This window comes from Hyalella azteca, unplaced genomic scaffold (genome assembly GCF_000764305.2).
Source record: "Hyalella azteca isolate HAZT.00-mixed unplaced genomic scaffold, Hazt_2.0.2 contig11532, whole genome shotgun sequence".
In the NCBI taxonomy this organism is placed as follows: domain Eukaryota; kingdom Metazoa; phylum Arthropoda; class Malacostraca; order Amphipoda; family Hyalellidae; genus Hyalella; species Hyalella azteca.
The window spans coordinates 232978-252636 of record NW_025941525.1 but is presented as its reverse complement, the minus strand read 5'-3'; the positions used below and the strand labels follow the sequence as shown (position 1 = coordinate 252636).

Genomic DNA, 19659 nt, shown 5'->3' with positions numbered 1-19659 from the left:
TCCTCTTAAATAGCTTCATGCGCTAAGTGCTAACTGTGCGACGTTGTCGTAGAAATATACCAGTATATGGCAACACTATCCTAACTTCTACGTCTCGGGTTCCGAGAAATTGATTATGTATAATTTAATGCAATGAACTAAGTACATTTTATGAGCTGCACTTGTGGAAAATTAGGGAAAATTATTGCTGGAAATCTAGTATTTATGAGGGTAAGGCCAGCAACAATGGAAGATTTATATCGCGAATGGTGAAGAGTTTCCTCCATGAAAAGTGAAGTTTTCGAGATGTATTAATTTTGTCCACGATAATATCCGTTAAAATTAAGCCAGAGAAATAATCAACGATGCATATTTATGAAAGGAACAGGATTCAATAAGCCTTGATCTCGATTCCATATAATTATTGGGCATCGAGTGGTTCCCATACATGGGAATTTTTTCCCTCGCACTTACGGTAGGAAATTTTAGACTCGTTCAAAAAATCTTTCCTGAACAATAACTTCATTATTTTCGTAAGTGGAGGCTGTCAACTAACGGTGCAACATAATACTGGTCACATAATGCTAGCTTAGCATCAATTTGTTAAGTTCAACAACCACAAAACCTGACTCAATCTGTTGGAAAATTATTTTTGACATGAGGTGCAATATGAGGTGTAATAGCTAAATAAATGCTTCCTTGATATAAACAGTTTTGCATTGTTGAAACGCCTTTCAATTATTTCTCTTGCGAGAAGATCACTACATAATTCGTTAACAGATAACACACTGGCAAATCCACTATTTCATTGAACGATCTAATAATCACTTTCATTTGTGACTATCACGAGTTAGTACTGACAGGGGAATTCAACTTGCTTTTTTGGAATTTCGATATCCGATTAACCTTCCTTAATTGCTCCATTCAACGAGAACATTGACGTATTATTGGTAACTCTACGAACGAAGAATTTATTTCAGCATGTTATTTATTAATATATCCAAGAAACCATAAAATGTTACAACAAATTGATATTAAAAGTCGTCAACACAAAATTGATATTAAGTTAAATAGGAAAAATTCCCAACTATACAGCCTAACACATGACACAGGTTATTCACAAGCACAAACTTGACGCGACTGTATTTGTATGCAGAGAACCCAGCAGCTCTCAACTGATGTGCATAATTATTGGTGCTTTAATAAGTAGAAGGCACCGAAGGTTTAGATGTGTTGCTGGTCTTGCGTTACTAATTAGCGCCGTGAGACGCGTCAACTGCTCTGCCTGCTGTCAGACGCCTACAGTTGCCCACACATCTTTGCTGCACAAACTTTGCTTTATTCTCGCCATGTTGCTGATGAGTTTCATATCAACATTTATTATAGCCAAAAGAAACTTGGCAAATAGATGCCTCAGTAAACATCAATGCTACGGCTATTTTCGTCAAATGTTGTCGGAATTTAGACTAGAATTTGGATATGAAGAATTCCTGGCTGACGTCATATAATTTATAATCTCTTAGTGAAATCAAACTCATAGACTTTATTAATTCATTTTAGCTTCGTACGTTAGAGTGAAGGAGAAAAAATGTTAACAATTTGTTTTGTTAAATTTTTAGGAGAATTTGTATTTGCTCAGTTAGATTGAAATAAGTTTGTGATAATTCAGTAATATGTAATTATACACGAGTTTCAATTATACCTTCGTATGTACAGCAATTTATATACCACGCACAATCTCTTGGTTTGATTTAAAAATTTAGTTTTCTCTTCACCATAAATTTGGCACAAATTGATGCTACATATTGAGTTGTGGTAATATCGTTAGTTTTCAGTGCATGTGACTCAAGCTGGACTGTAAAATACGACAGAGCCTCGGAATGTTTTCCTTGTTACTGAAAGGCCCAAGAAAAATGAGTTTCATTCGTTCGATTGAAGGGCTGTGGCGTAATTGATCGCCATGCAGCCGTTAGAGGCTAACGGTAATATTTAACTGCTGTGCAGTAATCTATTGACTGGAGTGCCAAAATAAGACATATGAATGCATGATACGATACTTTTATACCTCTTCTAATATAAGGAGAGAAAATAATCTTTAGGTTACACTAGATTTTGCAATTATTTTGTTGCTTTAATTGAATAGTAGGATTTTGCAACTTAAAATTAAATACAGCATTGCATCGCAACTAAATTGGCATCGTGGTGTCTTGAATAGAAGCAATGAAATGTTGAAATGTACATAAAATCCCATTGTACATGTGCACGTATTCATTTTATGCCATAACTGCTGAACAAAACTTCATGTAAAATAAGTGTAGTCAAAATGAAAAAAAAACATCTGATTTGAGTCTATGAACGAATTTAATCAAGAAGTATTTGTTTAATAAGCTGCATCAGTTTCTTAATAACGAAGTGTCTGCGTGTCAGAACTGTTTGTAGTGCTTGTAACTTTTGCCTCTTTGACAGAAACCGGATTTCACAACGAAATTTGAGACTGCAAAAAATAATATTTTTCAGGTGTATTACCACACGAGACAACACAACTTTAGATGTTCGAAGTTGAAGAAGGAAAAGTTTATTTGTAAATATTTCAACAGAGAACCGCTGCAAGTTAGGCTGGTCCTAGGAATCGTGGAAAAATCTTCGTTGTTGCAGGTTCTTGAGTTACACTTGTTTTGAGGCCTCGAGTGTTCTCTCGATGCTAGAAGTTTTATTATTTTTATGCCTGTGGGTGCGGCTCGACTTTCTCGAGGACATCAGTGGATGCTCGGGAGCTGTCTTGTTGACACGAAAATGAAGGCAAGATTTACTAGGAAAATATTGAACTCGGTCCATGAGGATAGTGAGGCAGGGGAAGATGAGAAGGTACTTGTTTTAGAGTCAAGAAGGGAGGGAGGTGCGTGTGAAAATCCCTAAACATGACTAACTCTTTAAGAGTCATGGGAATGAGAGTAATTTGTTCGGCAAAAAGGTATGTAGTTACGTAGTCGATTAGTTTTCATTCGAAGCTATTTTCAACTTTTTTAGATTTAATATTACAGAACGAAACGTTGTTAGCTCAGGAGCTAGAACATTACACAGCCGTAATAGCTTTGGATGCCTCGCAGGTTGATCATTCAATATAATATTATTTTTAGGCATCATTTTGAAGCAGTGAACACATGCTCTTCACAAGCCAATGATGATAATGATTTGCTAGCATCATTGTTTTTAAAAAATATAGCTTGAAACATCACTATAATATGCAACTTCCGGTGCATTATGATCTCAAAATGTGACACAAAATCATGACAAGAAACAAGTCTTCAAAAGAAGGCCATGTATTGGCGGGTGCAGCCATGCGGACGTAGAAGTCAATTGTAACTCTACAATGAAAGTTGAACGTGCTTTCATCAAAGTTGGCTCGGTGGCCTCCAACTCATTATGTGGCATGAAGGGCTTCATGTCAAGACGAGGGAAGATGTCAAAGTGACATCAACATTACTGATAAGAATGGATACAGAGATTCAGTGTCAGTCATAAAAACAGCATTAAAAATTTGCAATCTCTATCTTTCCTCTAGAGATAATTCGTCGAGCATTTTTTCTTAAAATCACACGCAGACAAAATTAAAAAGTGATTTAAATACAAATAAAACACAGGCATAATATTTTTGTAGCAAATTTCAGACGAATACCCTTCAAAGTGTTCGAGTAAATATAATTGCAGAGTTTAAGTAAAGGGATGACATTTTAAATGCGCACCCTTTACGATGATGGCAATTGAATTTTTTTTAGAATCCCATCAAAACCCAGCGTGGTAAAAAAGTAATTAAAATGCCCAGTTGATAATCCGTAGAGTTTTGATTTATTATTTTTCCTTTCACGAGCTTCTCTTTCTAGCCAACCCGCGATGATTCCGGAATAATTGATGACCAATCATTTTTGAGTATCATGAGAGGACTTATAGAGGAGGAACGCCTACTTATTCATGCAGCATTAAAACGAAAGAACGAGATTGGCAAATATTAAGCACTCAGAATTATCTTATGCCTGACCTGTCGAAAAATTTCAACTGACGTAAGCGTCAAAAATAAAGTTGATAGTGATGAACTGCCCTGCTCCTAATTATGCTCAGCGTTCGCTCATCATTCCCTGATAATGAAAACATCTTATTTACTTTGTGACTTCAAATTATTTCAAACATTACTTAGTGAGCTGTTTTATATGTTAATTGGGAAGAATTTTACTTTTTATAATGCATCGTTTACTTACAAAAACGGTAGAATGTCTGTGATACTGCTAAGTGGTCATTAACAACAGTAAAGTCGTTGTTCCAGAATTACACTCTATTGACATCCTGTTTCGGCGCCATTACTGTATTTTGACCTCTTTTCCTGAGAATCATTGTGTCAGAGCGTCGAACTTTCTGGCCGATGTCCACCCTTAGTAAGAAATAAAGTCTGCAGTTACATCTTCTCGAGGAATTCTCGCGGCCTGAACTCGATCTTTCTGAGGCAATCTCTATAATTGCTGCGGCGGGAAGTTAGCCCATGATGTTCAATCATGGATCAATTGCCGGAGGCTTTGGCTTTTCTGGAGGCTTTTCTGCTACCAAAGGAAAAATAAAATCAAAATTTTTATGACGTGTTCAATTACTTTGTTTGTAGGGTTCTAAATATTGTGGTGCTTTGCTTTAGATTTTGTTAATATTTTGCATTGAAAGTTTATTTCGTTTCAACCGAAATTTTTCAGTCAACCGCCAATTTTCAATGTTTTGATCTGTTCATATTCTGAGTAGTGCCAGTTCATCCCATTCAAATGAGTGTAAAAAATCCAGCAACTGTTTTTTAAGGGATAGTAAGACATCTATAATACAAAAAATATTTATTTATAGAATCCTCAGGGTGGATGGTCTCGAACGGATCGAGAACATAGATGCATTTAATAATAAATGTCCGAAAGAATGAACAATCTTCTATGATCAATATGACGTCTCTTAGAGGGACTAAATATCACATAATAATATTCAAATCAGAATTACGTTAGATCGTTTTTTCAATCTTGATAATACCTATCATTATTAATAAGGGAAGTATAGGTTAACACAAAGTTAATAAAATATTAATAATTCTAATTAACTCGTGAATTTTTTTTCAGATATACTTTCTTTGATATTTGAACAGCGCCGGGAAACTTGTTTTCGCCTTGTTTTGTTCAGTTGCACAATTGTAATTGTAGATAACATTTAGACAAACTCGAACTGTTGTTTACATTTCCTTTGTGATCACACTTTGAAGTCAAAGTGATAGCGACGGAACTTGTAACAAAGAAAAAATATACCTAGAAATTAAAATTAACAAATTGACAACAAACATAGATTCCATAATAAAATTCAAAATTTGGGCAAACTTTATTACAAAACAATAATATTAAAATCCAATTAGTATCCCGTTCCTTAATTAAATATTTCAGTAAATAGCTACAGCTTCATCAATATTGCGTCAGAAAACAGACACATGCTAGAACACTTATAACGAGAAGGTCACATTAAAAAATTCTGCACCAGGACAGTTCCATAAATGATCTCCATCAGTTTCAATGGAGCATTTGATATCTTCGTCTAAAATTCTTCAAGTAATAATACGAAAAAGGAACTCTAGACAACGCTTTCCCTCTGCGGAGACGTTACAGGTGAGTTCGGAAATCGCGTGGATGGCGGAGTGTTCTCACTGTTCTTCTTTTTAATGTTTCCCACTAAAACAGGAGTCATTTCTTCTGAAATTGGAATTTTTCGATTCCTTGTTAGAGTACCACGCAATCTTGCGTCTATTAACAAATCTCCTTCGCCAGCACCGTAATGTAGTGCTTGCTCAAACGTTGCAGCTTGTTTACCTTTAATAACTTCAGGCACAAGGCTCAAGTTTGACAGGCTGGAATTACACTCGTTTTTCGTATTGTACGTTCTATCGTGTCTTCTAAAAAATGGAGTATTCTCTATTTCGCTGGTAGAGGGCATTTTATTGTAAGCTTGACCCATTTGCTGACACATATCATAATAAGGTGCTTCAGAGCAGAGAAGCTCGGGGTTTAAAGGAGGGCTGAATTGACGTCCACTGAGGCCTGGAACCCCTGTTCCATGACTCGGCTGGCCAGGGTACAGGTTTGGCCTGTTGTGGCCCGGCATTGATGTTTGGTCTGGATTGTCCGCTTGCGTGCCGCTCGCAAACATGGCGAGGTCAGATCGCCCTCCGGCACCCGCCTGAGGTTGGGCAGATCTCTGTACATGAAAAGTTTCGTCTAATCTAGCATAAAGGTTGCATTTACTTCGATCCCAATAGATTTGATAACAATAGAGGCATATATATCTTCAAACGAATTTCATAATAATGCTGCTAATACAGCCAATCAAAACCAAATTTTTCTCTTAAATTATTTTTTATTGAGGAAATTACGAAGTTGCAACGCCGGTCTTTAAAGGGGAACGTGACAGTTGTGAGTGACAGGGCAAATTCAGTAGAAAAATACTCGATAAACAGGATTAGTAGAGAGTGTCTCAACTGTCGCTCATCATTAGGAACATAAATGATGATATAGTTCATTTCATTTTAAACCCGTCGCTCAGAGATATCAAATAAGGGGCGATGCACTTTAGGGTAACAAAAGCTTCATTCAAGTAATGATTTGAAGAGCAAAATCTGGTCGCGTGCGAGCAGATCGTGAAATGAAATTCCAGAGGCAAAACGCAGCTCGGCAACGCTAGGTTGGAACAAATGACGGTTATAAAAGACAATTTGAGGCCTTCTCGTAATACCGCTTTTACTGTTGGAAATCCTTCATAGATCACAGGGCCTGAAGAAAGGCTAACGACATTGCGAATGAAGCAAGAGAATCTTCTTATCTTTTTCTGAATTGACCGTTACTGTTGCATGAAGGGCCATGTTTTGTTCAAGTTTGAGATAACTACTGCACCGGAATGCATTTCTTAATGTTTATTACCTCGCAGCTATCATTTTAAAATGTAATTTTGATATTTATTCACTTTGTAATACAAGTTAATTGATGCCATTATTCACCAATAAACCAGAAAATTCTCGAATTCTGCCCACAATAGATAAACCATTGTAAACGATAAGGAGCAGAGTCACTTGACTAAATAAAATACTTTTATGAAAAAATTTGAATACTATCATTAAATAATGATTTTTTTTATGAATTCGTGTTTACCTGGTCTGGTACGACAGGTTGAGACTGCTGAGTGTTGTCTGTCACCAGCTCACTTGTCAGCGTAAGTTGGTGGTCTTCTTTGCAGCCTTTCGATTCTAAGGACAGATAATAAATAACTCACAGATTTTCGACCTGATAAACAACACTGGTGGAATTGGAATTTCCCATTCATTCAAACTTCATGCGCGGAAAATTTAAAAAGAGTGAAAAAGTATGTGAAGGAATAGGAAAAAAGATGACAGCTACCATTGCATTTACTAATAAATTTCATGGCATTTGATTGAATAGAAATGATTCCTCGAATATTTAGCACAAGCAAAATTCACTGACTATTCAATTTTAAAGTCAATACTCACGTGCAGTCGTGAGGATGACATCAGGTTCGCTGTCCGACTTGAAGCACGCGTCATCGTCATCGTTTCGCTCACTAACTTCCATCTGCGTTGCCTGCAATTTCCTCATGTTCGTGGCAGCCCGAGCCTTGAAGAGCACCACCGACATGACGCAGCACAGTAATAACACTGACCCCACTCCAACCAATACCCCGATGGCAGTTGACACGCCGACTCCGGTTTCCGTCAAAGTTTTACTCAGTCTTTTCTCAGCGATGTCGATAGGTGTGAGGTGGCGTAGAGTGACGGGCTTGGTCTCACCTTGACTGTTGCTTGCGATCACGTGTAATGTGTACTCTTTACCGGGCTTCAGTCCTGTTACGGTGAAGCGGGGGCTTTCTTGATTCTTTTTTGATGCTACTAGTGAATGTTCATCGCCTTCGTTCACCTGTAGAAGTAGATAAATCGGCTGAAGACATACCAAAAAACTCATATGAATAACAAATTTACTCAAACAGGTGGCATAGATTACTCTATGCTTCATAATCTCTTTGAAGCTGTCAATCGTTACTCAATTTATTACAGTGTCAATGATGGAGCAATTCGTTTCCGTTCTTTCAAAGGAACAGAAAATGCGGCATCCAAATTCCCTGCTCATGGTGGTTTCAACGTGTAATTTCGTCCCATCTCTCATGTAATTTCGTCCCCAAGGGAAGCTGAGCGTCGTGAGCAGCGGCACGCAATATATAAGAATTCCGGTCTTTTCCTTGCGCTGTTACTCAATTTCAAGAACGCATCCTTGATATGGCTTTGATTTGATCGCAGTTACAATTTCCGACATGACCATAGGAAAAGATCCAAATTTACTGCTCCTTTATCCTAGGAGCAAAGCCTAATATCGCTTTTATGGCGCTTTGAGAAGTCTTTCCTCGTCACAGGATCTGTGAGAGTGTCTTCTCAAACTTTATGACTGCTCTGAATCTTGATCGGAAGAAGATTTTTAGAATAACCTTGTACGCTATGTATTGAAAACTTTACCGATTGTTTTAACTTTACTCAACTTTGATAAAAGTTTTTAATGAAACGAATGGTACAGAATGAATAATATTTTATCAATGTCAAATGCTTTGACGAATCCTGAAAGTAGATAAATTTCAAGCCTAATTTAAATGATACTACGAGCCTTTAATCGACAGTCTAGGTCATCAACATTCGGGCTGCGGAAATAAATGCAATCGTAGAATTAATATGGAATTAGATATTTAACTTGGCATGTGTAACTTTAAAGGAAAAGGTATTTTTATGCAAACTTCACTACAAGATACAAAAGAAATTGAATATAAATAATTTGGTATCCAATAACAATTCTCACTAGAGAATATATGAATGATTTACTAATGATCTTAGATATACAATTATGCTGTATAGAAAATGCAATAAACAGAAAAGTATCAGGAAAAATATAGATAAAAATAAAGAGTATAAGTAACAATAAAATAGAAAATAAAAAATCTGAGTAATATGCCTATCAACTGGGATTTTTCTTAATTAAAATGAAAAATCGTGACTCCTCTGTCTAGAATACATCAATGCTGCCTGCATAGTATACAGTCAGTATACATGCAGTATTATTCAATGAAGCTTATCCTTTACATGGAGGCTGAAGGTCTGCTCCAGCCCTCCGTTCCAGCCCGGCCAGCAGAGTATGACGACCTGACCCGCTGCGCTGTTGTTGTGCCATGCAGAACAATTGTGCACAGGCTCCGGCACTGCCGCTGGCACAACCTGTCATTCATTGCAGGCACATTTCGGTCATTAGCTGATTGGTTCTAGTGTCAGAATATAGATTTTGATTGTTATTGTGTGCGATCTTGAATAAACAGAATTAGTTATGAGTGCGTTTCACTCATCACTCTGAGTAAAAATGGTGGGACCTTTCAGTCATTTTCCAGCTAACATCAGATGTGTTTTTACGTGTGCTTAATTTGCCTTTTATTTGAATAAAGGTAACTTATTCGCCGAGATTTTGGCACCTCGTTTCTGTATTGAATTTATCTGTTCCTGATTATCTGATCAAATCGGAGCTTGAGAAATATTCTATTTGACAATAAATCACGAAAAGGCAGCGAGTGAATTGCTTCTGCATGATCCACAAGATTCATTGCTACATGACCGAATCTTCAATACACAATTGCATTAGTCTTCCAAATTAACTCCTCAAGACTTATTACAACTTGACACGAGCCTTTCAAATGCTAGGAAAAATTTTCGGCCGCAATGTTTTGTCAGGTCAGGCCTGAAAACCAGTTTGACAGACTAAGCAGAAATAGGAATATTTTTTCCAACACTAGAAGGTTTTATGCGATTAGATGACAAAGGAAATGTAACAAGGCAATGTGTATATTATTATATATCAAATCAATTCATATCATTCAGAAAATATAGGTGAACGTACCATATTTCAAAATTGGATGGAGTGATAAATGGTAGCCCAAATCCTCTACATTAATTAAATTTAAATTTTATGGTCAGCAGCTTTCATAGCTTGGATTGACAATATACAGGCGGTGGTCGAATTTGAAATAAAAATTAAAAAATATCTTTAAACTAGTCTGTTAATGTTATTTTGAAAATGAATGATCATGAATTTTTCTTTTACTTTCGATTTCTTTTTGCTGCCTTTTTTCTATAATCATATATGAGCTCACGTCATTGAGTTTCCTGGGCTACAAAATTTACTTCTGCCAATTGAAATTCTGTACTGGTTCATATCATCACATATATTTTCCAGCAACCACGGCGCGAGTGGAACGGTAGTGGGTTCGACGCGTAATTACTGCACGGTTAATAAAATAAAAAATGATTATCAATTTACCTGGAATACGCAAGGATCTTTCTGCCTGCCGACCGAGTTCTCGGCCCAGCACAACAAAGAGCCGTAATCCAGCGGCGTGTGCGGCGTGTAGGCAAGAACAGAACTGAGTTCTCTGTTGAAAACTTTGCTACGCGGCACGTCTAGCAGGTCAGTGGACGATGAGTTCAAGGACCATGAGAACGAGTGAGGTAAAGGAGAGGCTTCCACGTCGCAGGTTATGTTGACGAGGTCACGTCTGCCGCTGCCGTACACCCATTGCTGGCCGTGTGCGCACACCGGGGCGTCTGACGGCGATATGGAGGCCGTATTAAGACTTCTGATTTGATAATATCCAACTATAAGGTTAACTGCATTAGTCTGTAAGTTCATTTATTTGGATTTAATCTTCTGTTGTGGAAATTTATTCATTTTGACTTAATATTTTGTTAATATATTGTATCTGTTTTCAGAGCGGAAGCAATGACATCTGCATCGGGAACAATGCATAGGCTGGGCTTTCTATACGTGATCGTGATTAATAGTTCCAATATGAATTCAAGTAGCTTTATAATATATACATTGAAATGAAGCAATGTCATTTTGTCTAATGGTTTTAGAGGTTGAAAAGTTTAATAAGTATGTGTTCTACCACGTCTGAATGTACATTGTAGTTTGTTACTGCATTAACATTACATTGTAATTACATTGTAATGTAATGTAAATGTTCCTACTGCACTGAGAGGTTAAAGTTAGAAATACGACATAAAATTAGTGCTTAGAATGCAATATTCGAAGAGCAGGAGTGACATTGCCTCATATAGACTACGATCGATCATGAGAAAAGTGGTTTGCATTGGACGCGAGTGCGTGTCAGTCTCTCTGGACGTACAGGCTGCATTTATTGTCACATGCGATCGTTGATCCAACTCCAAATTGTTTCTTAGCAAGTGCCATGATTGATCATAAGATTGATGCGACCACCATGCAGCTGCAATATGTAGTTGTGTATGAGATTCGTGGATACCGGTGCAAATGAGCATCACGAAAGCCAGTGTGGAAGACATGGTATTTCTGCTACTCTTAATGCAAATCATTTTATGGGGTATAGGCTGGGTTTATCATAATTTGCAGCACGTATATTAGATAGGAGATAAATTTTCAGGACTATAAATTTTATTTTCTTTTTTTTTGCGATTAACGCTATTTATGAAAAATAACAACATAGCGAAAACTTTTATTTTTAATAATAATGCGGAATATTTGACGGAAAGGATAATAATGCCCTCAAGGTCATTAATTACATTGATTTTCAAAAGTATAGGGTTTCCCAGAAAAGACTCCAAGTCGATTTTGATTCATTTGTCAGTGACATATGAAGATTTCAATAGCAATTTGATTTGCTTGAATTGCACTGATAGACAGCGTCAATACTATTCACACTTGCCGACTCCAAGAGAATATTTAATTTCACGAAGCGGCAAATTATGCTGCTTGGGCCTGCTTTAAATTATTTTGTTTCAATTGAATTTAGTTAGTCGGCAAACGCACGTCTCCAACTTGTACGCTGACGAATTACTTTGCACTCCCTGAGCCAAACTGCGTCCCGAACTGCGGGGAGACTGAATCAAACTCGTAGCTTAGCTTCTTTATATTCAGACTCGCTGCAACTTGCCTGGTCAAAGTTAAGCAATTAATTCTGGGTCAAACGAGCTTTGCACAATTTTTGCGCTGGCAACTTTTTCGTCCTAAGTTCAATTTGAACTATTTTCCGGAGGCTGATAAATCATTTAGGAAGTTTATTTTCTGCAAAACCTTTTAATTAATGATTAACTCATTTTAACTGCATGCTGTACAAGCAGGTACTGAGAAGAAAATAACGTAAGCGATTTTTTTTCTACTGGAAAACCTTTATACCTCGAAAGACTTCTTCTTACACAAAAATACCTGACCTTGGAAGAAATTTTAAGGTAAAATTTTTTGCTCTCCGGAGTCTTGAATAAACGTTTCTGATGAAGCTATGAAAATTATTTTGTGCGATAAATAGTTGTTACCAAGAGAAAGTAAATTGAAACTTTAAATTAAATAAAAATATTCCTCAAAAAGGAAAAGATTGGATTCAGCCGTGACTACAATTTACATGCATGACGTAACACTTTAAATGTAGATTAAAAATCCATGACACTGTTTGAAAAATTTGTAATTCAAAAAATGTACAAGCTACTTGATTCCTCTGAACGCATTGCTCTCAAACCAGATTAAGTTTTTGTTTAGTTCAATAGTGTATTCAGAAATAAATTAAATGCACCTGAATAGATTTTGAGCATGAATAAAACTCACAGTGGACGTTGAGCGTGATGGCATTGGAAGTGGCAGAGCCCTGTACGTTGCTGGCTCCGCAAGTGTACTGACCGCTGGCAGTCTTTAACACGCGCTGCAGTACAAGACTTCGCGTGCTCAGGATGATGCCTTCACTTCTGTTCGTTTTCACTTCACTTCCCTGAATTTGTGATGAAAAGGTACGAGCCATTTTAGTACAATAGTATTTGTTAGGCTTCAGTACCAAATAGATGGGAGAAAGGAGGTAAATATCGACTAGATCACGTGATCTCATTTCATGCGCTGAGATAGTATTTTCAGTACAACTCTAAATGTGAGGCTTCTGTGTCAAATGGACGGGAGAAAAAATCTGTAGCTTCAACGACGCCATTAGTTGTAATGCGAAGAGATAGTACGAACTTTTTAGTATATTATTCAATGTAAGGCTACAGTACTAAATGTAAAAAAGGACAGATTCTACCATTTGATCTAATATTCAGAACCGGTATAAATGGTTTCAAGTCAAAATGAAATGATAACATCAATTCGAATGACATATCCCAAATTATATTCTGGTATTGTTAAATGAATAATATTATTGTTATTTTTTTAATTTGCTTAATTTATTATTTACTTTATTATTAATAATCATAAATCCCAATTATTGATGGATTAAAGCAATATTGATTAGATAGCTTTTCTTTGAAGGAGCTTGTGAGTAGAAATGCTTAAAAGCCGACTGATAAGGCCGAAAGTTGAACAAAAAAATATTTTAAAGGAATTTAGAAAATGAAACGCGGGGGCCTCTAAACTGACGGTAACAAAATAATAAATAGAATGCTGCTCAGTTTAAATAAATCCGATTATTCATAATCAGGGACATTCAGGTTGTGTAGCGAGTAATAAATGCTTTATCTTGCTAGAGCTTTTAAGTATTAACAAATGAAGTGAGATCACTCCCTCGCACGTTTAAATCCACAGGCCAGAAATTGCGACAATAAATGTTCAGAGCAGTCGAGATGAAAGATTTAAATAACATACAGCAGAAATGTCCAGGAGAAAATTTTATGAAGTTTTTTTTTGCTGACGCAATCCGTTAACATAATTACGAACACACGTGCTCTGGTAAAAAGCAATTGATTGTCGAGACATGAAGATCACAAACAATGAGCCATCGCTGTTGAATCAGATCTAATCGAAACGAGTAAGAAAGAATGCAAGCGACTTATTGTAAGATTCACAGAGCATTCTGTTGTGCAATTCATTCATTTCGAACTTCAGTTAGTTCGTTTTAGAAATTCGTGTAATCCAGTTAATTTCTTTATTATAAAAAATAATTAAATAATTTACTTTGTTATATCAGACGAATGATCCACTTAAAACAAACGTACGTAAACGTTAACGTTAAATAATCCTACGTTCTACTCTTAATCTACTTGATATACGAGTAGATAAACTCACATTGTGGAACCACACGATTGAATCTACTTTAGGGTTGGCAAAGTCTTGACACACGAAGTAGATGTCGTCTCTTTCCTTGATGTCGTCAATGTTGAGGTTCCGCCCGAGACTGAGGTGCAACTCAGGCGGATCTGAGATATGCAGAGAAAAAATGTCTGAAGAAACTTGGGGGCCACCCGGTGCACTAAAAGTTAACCTTTTAGTCCAGTCACTTCTTAGGTCAACTCGAAACATGAATAAAACGGTCTACTACTTCGAGCTGCTGAATCAGCTACTGCATAAAATTGATAATGTCTGCCGTTAAAAAATATAACAGGTGCAATAGTACGTTAAAGCGTTACAAATTTATTTAAACAAACGGCAGAAGACTATTTTTAGATTTCTGAGGCATGCAGAACAAAGTTTGCTCGGCAATCAATTTTCGACTTCAATTGATTTGAGCTTCTGACAATAAATATCGCATTTACCTAAACCCAATATTTCACCAATCTTACTTCCCCTCGCATCGGCATCACTCAGTTCATGTTCGACGTATCATCAGTCATTGATGATTTTTCATTAGCGCCGAACTTCAACCCGATAAGAAAATTAGTCAGCACTTGTGGCGGGATCAATACTCAGGACAATGGTTCATTCCCTTCTGCCTTAACTTGAAGAATGCTCACATTGAACGTCGAGTATTCTTCGGTCCTCTTTGAAGAGGTGAGGAAGAACGGGATTCGTTCCCCTGCACACCAATACTTTGCCGTTCACTTCCCTCGCGGCGGACAATTGCAGGGTCGATTGAGTCTGTCCGTGGAGAACGACCTCCTGCACGAACAACGTGTCCAAACCAGCGCTTGATTGATGGACGCTCAAACTCCCGCGTCCAATAGATAACTTAAGATCGATCACGTCAACGAAGATTCAGTCTTGACAATATACAGGCGCTGGTCGTTAATTAATTTCCGCCCATAGTTATAACAAGAATGCCACAATATCATTCTTGAGATAGTTGAACAAATAATAAATAAATAAGAAATTTAAAAATCAGCTCCATGGTTAACAGCCAAATTGAATACATAATCCGAATACATTTATATGTATAAAAAAATTCTGTGAAATTTCACCACAAATGAGACTTGATTATTTCATATGAATATTGCATGCCAGCTAACACGGCACTCACGACTGAGCTGTTGAGCTTAACGCCGTCTAGCGACCACACCAGCGAGGCGGCAGGCCGGGAGCCTGTGCTCTGACACGTCAGCGTGTACTGCTGACCTGCAGCTAGCGGACCTTCCCGGCCCACGATGTCCACGCTCGCAGGGGGAACTAAAACAAACAGAATCATGCGCTTCATGACGTTATCTTTCAATTTGAAACAGTTTACTCGATATAATTTAATAAGTCTTCACAGTAATAATGTTAAGTTTCTCACTCTCTTGCAAATAATATCGTTCACCGAACTTGTTTCCTTGTACTTTCAGCATATAACTTTATTTACTTATATATACAAACTTTTTCCGGCTCACGATGTCTAAACGCGTTGGCGTGACTAAACCAAGAAATAGTTTATGCGAAAATAATGTTTTTAAGATTAATACTTTATCTATTTCCCTGCTATTACCGAAATAATAATTCTAAATTTTTATGCAGAAATTAAAGACGTAGTCCTTTTCAGCGCATTTTCTCATTTATGGAAAAAATGCACTATTGTGCTCGCCATGTCCGTCTGTCTGTCTTTATATTATATTATATTATATTATATTATATTATTCGAACTTTCAAAGATAAGCAATGGCTGGAACGTCATTTGATTTATTCTATGTTCAATCCAAACTTCGCTAAAATACCATGGCAGCGGACCTAAATAAATGATAATTCAAGACAAAAAGTTCACTAATGGTTGGGCGGACATTTTAATTTTCATAATTTAATTAATTTAGTCTAAAGCTCTGAAATGAAAGAAAGATATTTTTTTGCAAGTTATCATTACGATAAAGGATTAGTGCTAGAATTAAAGTTTAACATACAATGACAGTTATGAGTGGTACAAACGCACGATCAATATTTTTCAGTTATCATTTGATAATGAAGTGTTTTTTTATCTATCCTTTATTTTAAAATTTTTGCAAAATTTAATTCTAAAACCATTTGTAATGTTCAAAATAGGTATAATTTATTCCGGGTATTTTGCCATTTCTCTAGATATTTCTCAGAAAATTTGTGTTGATTAGTTCATGCAGTTGGTTACTAGTTCAAGAGCATTCTCTGGTATGTAACACTACAATCGCGCTAATTATATTTTGGTTAATCCACACTTTAAAATCTAAATTCTATTTTAGCGAATGTAGAAATCTAAATCACAATTTGCTGTCTGAAATAAAATTTTTACATCGAGAAAAATAACAGTAAAAGATAGCAAATATCACCACTAATTGGGCTTCACGAAGTACGCACGAAAGCAGGTAAAAGTATGTTCCAGGTCAATATTCACTCGCATGCCTTAGACCTTCATAGCCATTACAAGTATTATACCACTAATAGACGCATAGATTTTCTAAGTGATTGTACCACTGACTGCTGCATTGATTTTATCAGTGATATATTATACCACTAACTGCCATTGATACTTTTTAGGCTGAAGTGTGAAATTTTCACTCCTTATTTTCAGTCTGTGGTCTGTTCTGAAGGAAGAAGCCCCTATCAGTCCAGTTGAATCGCTTAGCGAATCCAACAGTCATCTTAACATTTAAGTCAATGAGTGCTCTTAGGTAAAATCATTTTTACTGCTCCTGCGTATTGAGCCTCCTAAAAAATTATGTAAATATAATTTGGTAAGATATTTTTATAGTATTTATCATCTGGATACGATTATTTGTTATATTGCGGAAGAGAGAAAAACGATAACTTATTAGAGCACATGCAACACAGAGCAGTCCCAATGTCGATTCAGAGCAGAGGTCACTAGATTGGTCGATATATAGACCTCGCTGCAGGACCGATGAGAGTATCAATTGAATGAAGAACTGTACACTGAAACTTCTTCACAGATGAATATTGAATTAGGTTTTCTGGTTTAGTACTTGCATTAAGCGAATATGATTAAAAACTTTTTAGTCAACGGTTCATAAATTTGTACGAGTGTCAAAATCGTCACTGGATTCTTAAAGTAATGCAGGTTCTGAAGCGTGCTGGCGCGTAGAGATTTCATGGTTCAGGAAGGAATTGAAACGAGATTCAAGATTGGCGGTAGACTTCAGCTTCATGATGGGCATACAAGTTTACGTTACGAAGTAGAATGCAGCCTAAACTTAAAAACGCCGGATTATTGAAGCCAGCTGTTTAGGTACGAACGTTTCGCACATTTCTACAATATTCTATCATTGTTATTTGTTGGAGATAATCACGTGATATTTACTCCATTGATTTGATTAGTGAACGCTTAGTGCACAGAATGTATTCGCATATGTTGAATAATATTGAAAAAGCGGCTTCACTTCATGTATCGCTAGTATAAAGCCGAAATATAACTTAAAGCAATAAGCATTCCAAATGAATCAAATAAACGATGAAAACAATTCAATATGAGCTCAAAAAGAATACAATGATAGAAAGTTTTCTAGCCTGTAGCAGAAGCAGAGCAAAGGAGAGAATAAGTTAAATTGATACGTATTCCGTGGCCAAGTTTTATATAGTGCCGTATTTCTCTAACGTCAGAAGGGAGTTTTAGGTTTTAAAATTTTGCTAAGTTTTAAAATATTTCTAGTGCTTTTGATTAGATTTAGGAATACATAGGTGGTTCAACAAATTTAAAACATGAATTATTACAGGTATTTACTGAAATTTAATATAGTTTTCCCCTCGTTACTGCTTCGCTTTTCAACAAAACTGCCATTAATTAGTCACATGTTAGTAAGTTATTTTCAAATGTTAAGCTGATAGTTATTGTTAATGTACACCAATGATTCTGCTATAAATGACACTCACAGCTCATGTTGAGGACGATGGATGTTTGGATGGGCTTGGTGAGGTTGCTGTTGTGTGCCTGACACGTCAGTTTCCTGTCCAGGTGCTGCCGACTGAGGTTCGGTAGCGTTATTTTGTTGACCGTCAAGACACCGTCGGTGATCTCGCTGATGTCATCGAGCAGGAAGCGTTCATGCCACCAAGTGACGCGAGGCAGTGGGTAACCTGTTAATGGATATTGTTTTTGTGCAGCTGAGTTAAGAAAGCAGATGAAAGAAAACTATTGCGTTCGATCTTTATTATCCAATAACGTTATTATTGCGGAAAATGTGCGAATTACATGTTGGTAAGTCAAATGAATAGAATAATAGGCATATCTTCAATGAAAATGTTTTAGAAACCAAGTTCAACGTGGTGAACTTCGGAATATAGGTAGAATCTCAAATATAATATAAATGTACAATCTATACAATCTCTTATAATTCCTTTGAGCTGATAAAGGAGCTGGCTGTAACGTTTTCATTAAAGACATGATTAATGCTCTTTATGTTTTTTTTTTCAATTCCTATTATAGTCGGTACTCGTAAGTGTTCGATTTAATATAGTCGGTACACGTAGGTGTTCGATTTAATATAGTCGGTCCTATAAGGTGTTCCATTAAATTTAGTCAGTACTCGTAAGTGTTCGATTTAATTTAATCGGTACTCGTAAGTGCTCGAGTTTAAAGTGTGAAGAGAGAAAATTATTCTGAAAAAATTCAAGGCTATTTGTTCTTTATCAAATGAAATTATGTCACCTACGACCTTAAATAAGCAATGTGAAGAAATTGTTAAAATTTCCCGTCTATCGCATGCTCCACAAAATGTCGAAACTGCCTGACTGTGACTAACAAAAGTCTTCAATGGCTTCTTTTCTGCTGCAATGAACTCGTTTAGAAATTCACTGCCCCTCGACTGCCGGCACTAAAACCTCGTAAGCCTCGTAGCCGCTGGCTTTTAACTTCCGATGATCGATCGTAGCAGCAGCGGCAGAAATTGCCGGCCTACCCTGAAAATTACGGCTATGCGGTGGCGAGCCATGCACCGCTGTTATAGCACCATTGTAAACTTTTCAGCCTCGCCGCACTATAGTGTATTTCTGGAATAATATTTTCATGCTTCGAATAAAGAAGAATGTTTTAAGGGTGCTGGTGCCTTCCTATTCTTTCACTCCTAAATTTTAAGCGTAGGGGAATAATTATTTGAATTTAGGAAACGAAATTTTTATATGATAGAGCAAGAAATAAATTTGCTTCACTATATTTCATAAATAAATTGGATTTGATAAAGATGAAGTAGACATTGATATAAACTTAGTTCACTAATCTACCAAATCTAAAATGGATAAGAAGAAATTACGACTGTAACAATTTACAGTCGTCGAGTTCACAATTTTTATACTTCAATGCATGATTGAAAATTATTTGAAGAAATCAATGCGCGACGAAACGAAAAAAAAAAACTAAATAATTCACATAGATATAATATTGTTCTTGAGAGAAAGGAAGGAAATAAATTTTGAA

The 19659-nt window shown here is 36.5% G+C and overlaps 1 protein-coding gene across 1 annotated transcript in view; it reads right to left on the bottom strand.

Moving 5' to 3' along the window:
• Positions 1 to 5392: 5392 nt before the first annotated feature.
• The window catches only part of LOC108670660 (nephrin), a 35543-nt gene continuing 21276 nt past the window's right edge, over positions 5393 to 19659 (bottom strand). Inside the window, exons 6-15 of the mRNA XM_018158138.2 lie at positions 18120 to 18323; positions 15316 to 15461; positions 14813 to 14957; positions 14148 to 14278; positions 12708 to 12867; positions 10392 to 10675; positions 9170 to 9301; positions 7541 to 7964; positions 7185 to 7279; positions 5393 to 6237 (exon numbers count right to left, since the gene is read on the bottom strand). Coding sequence (XP_018013627.1) covers positions 5617 to 6237; positions 7185 to 7279; positions 7541 to 7964; positions 9170 to 9301; positions 10392 to 10675; positions 12708 to 12867; positions 14148 to 14278; positions 14813 to 14957; positions 15316 to 15461; positions 18120 to 18323 — 2342 coding nt within the window. The 3' untranslated portion in view covers positions 5393 to 5616. The remainder of the gene's footprint in view (positions 6238 to 7184; positions 7280 to 7540; positions 7965 to 9169; positions 9302 to 10391; positions 10676 to 12707; positions 12868 to 14147; positions 14279 to 14812; positions 14958 to 15315; positions 15462 to 18119; positions 18324 to 19659) is intronic.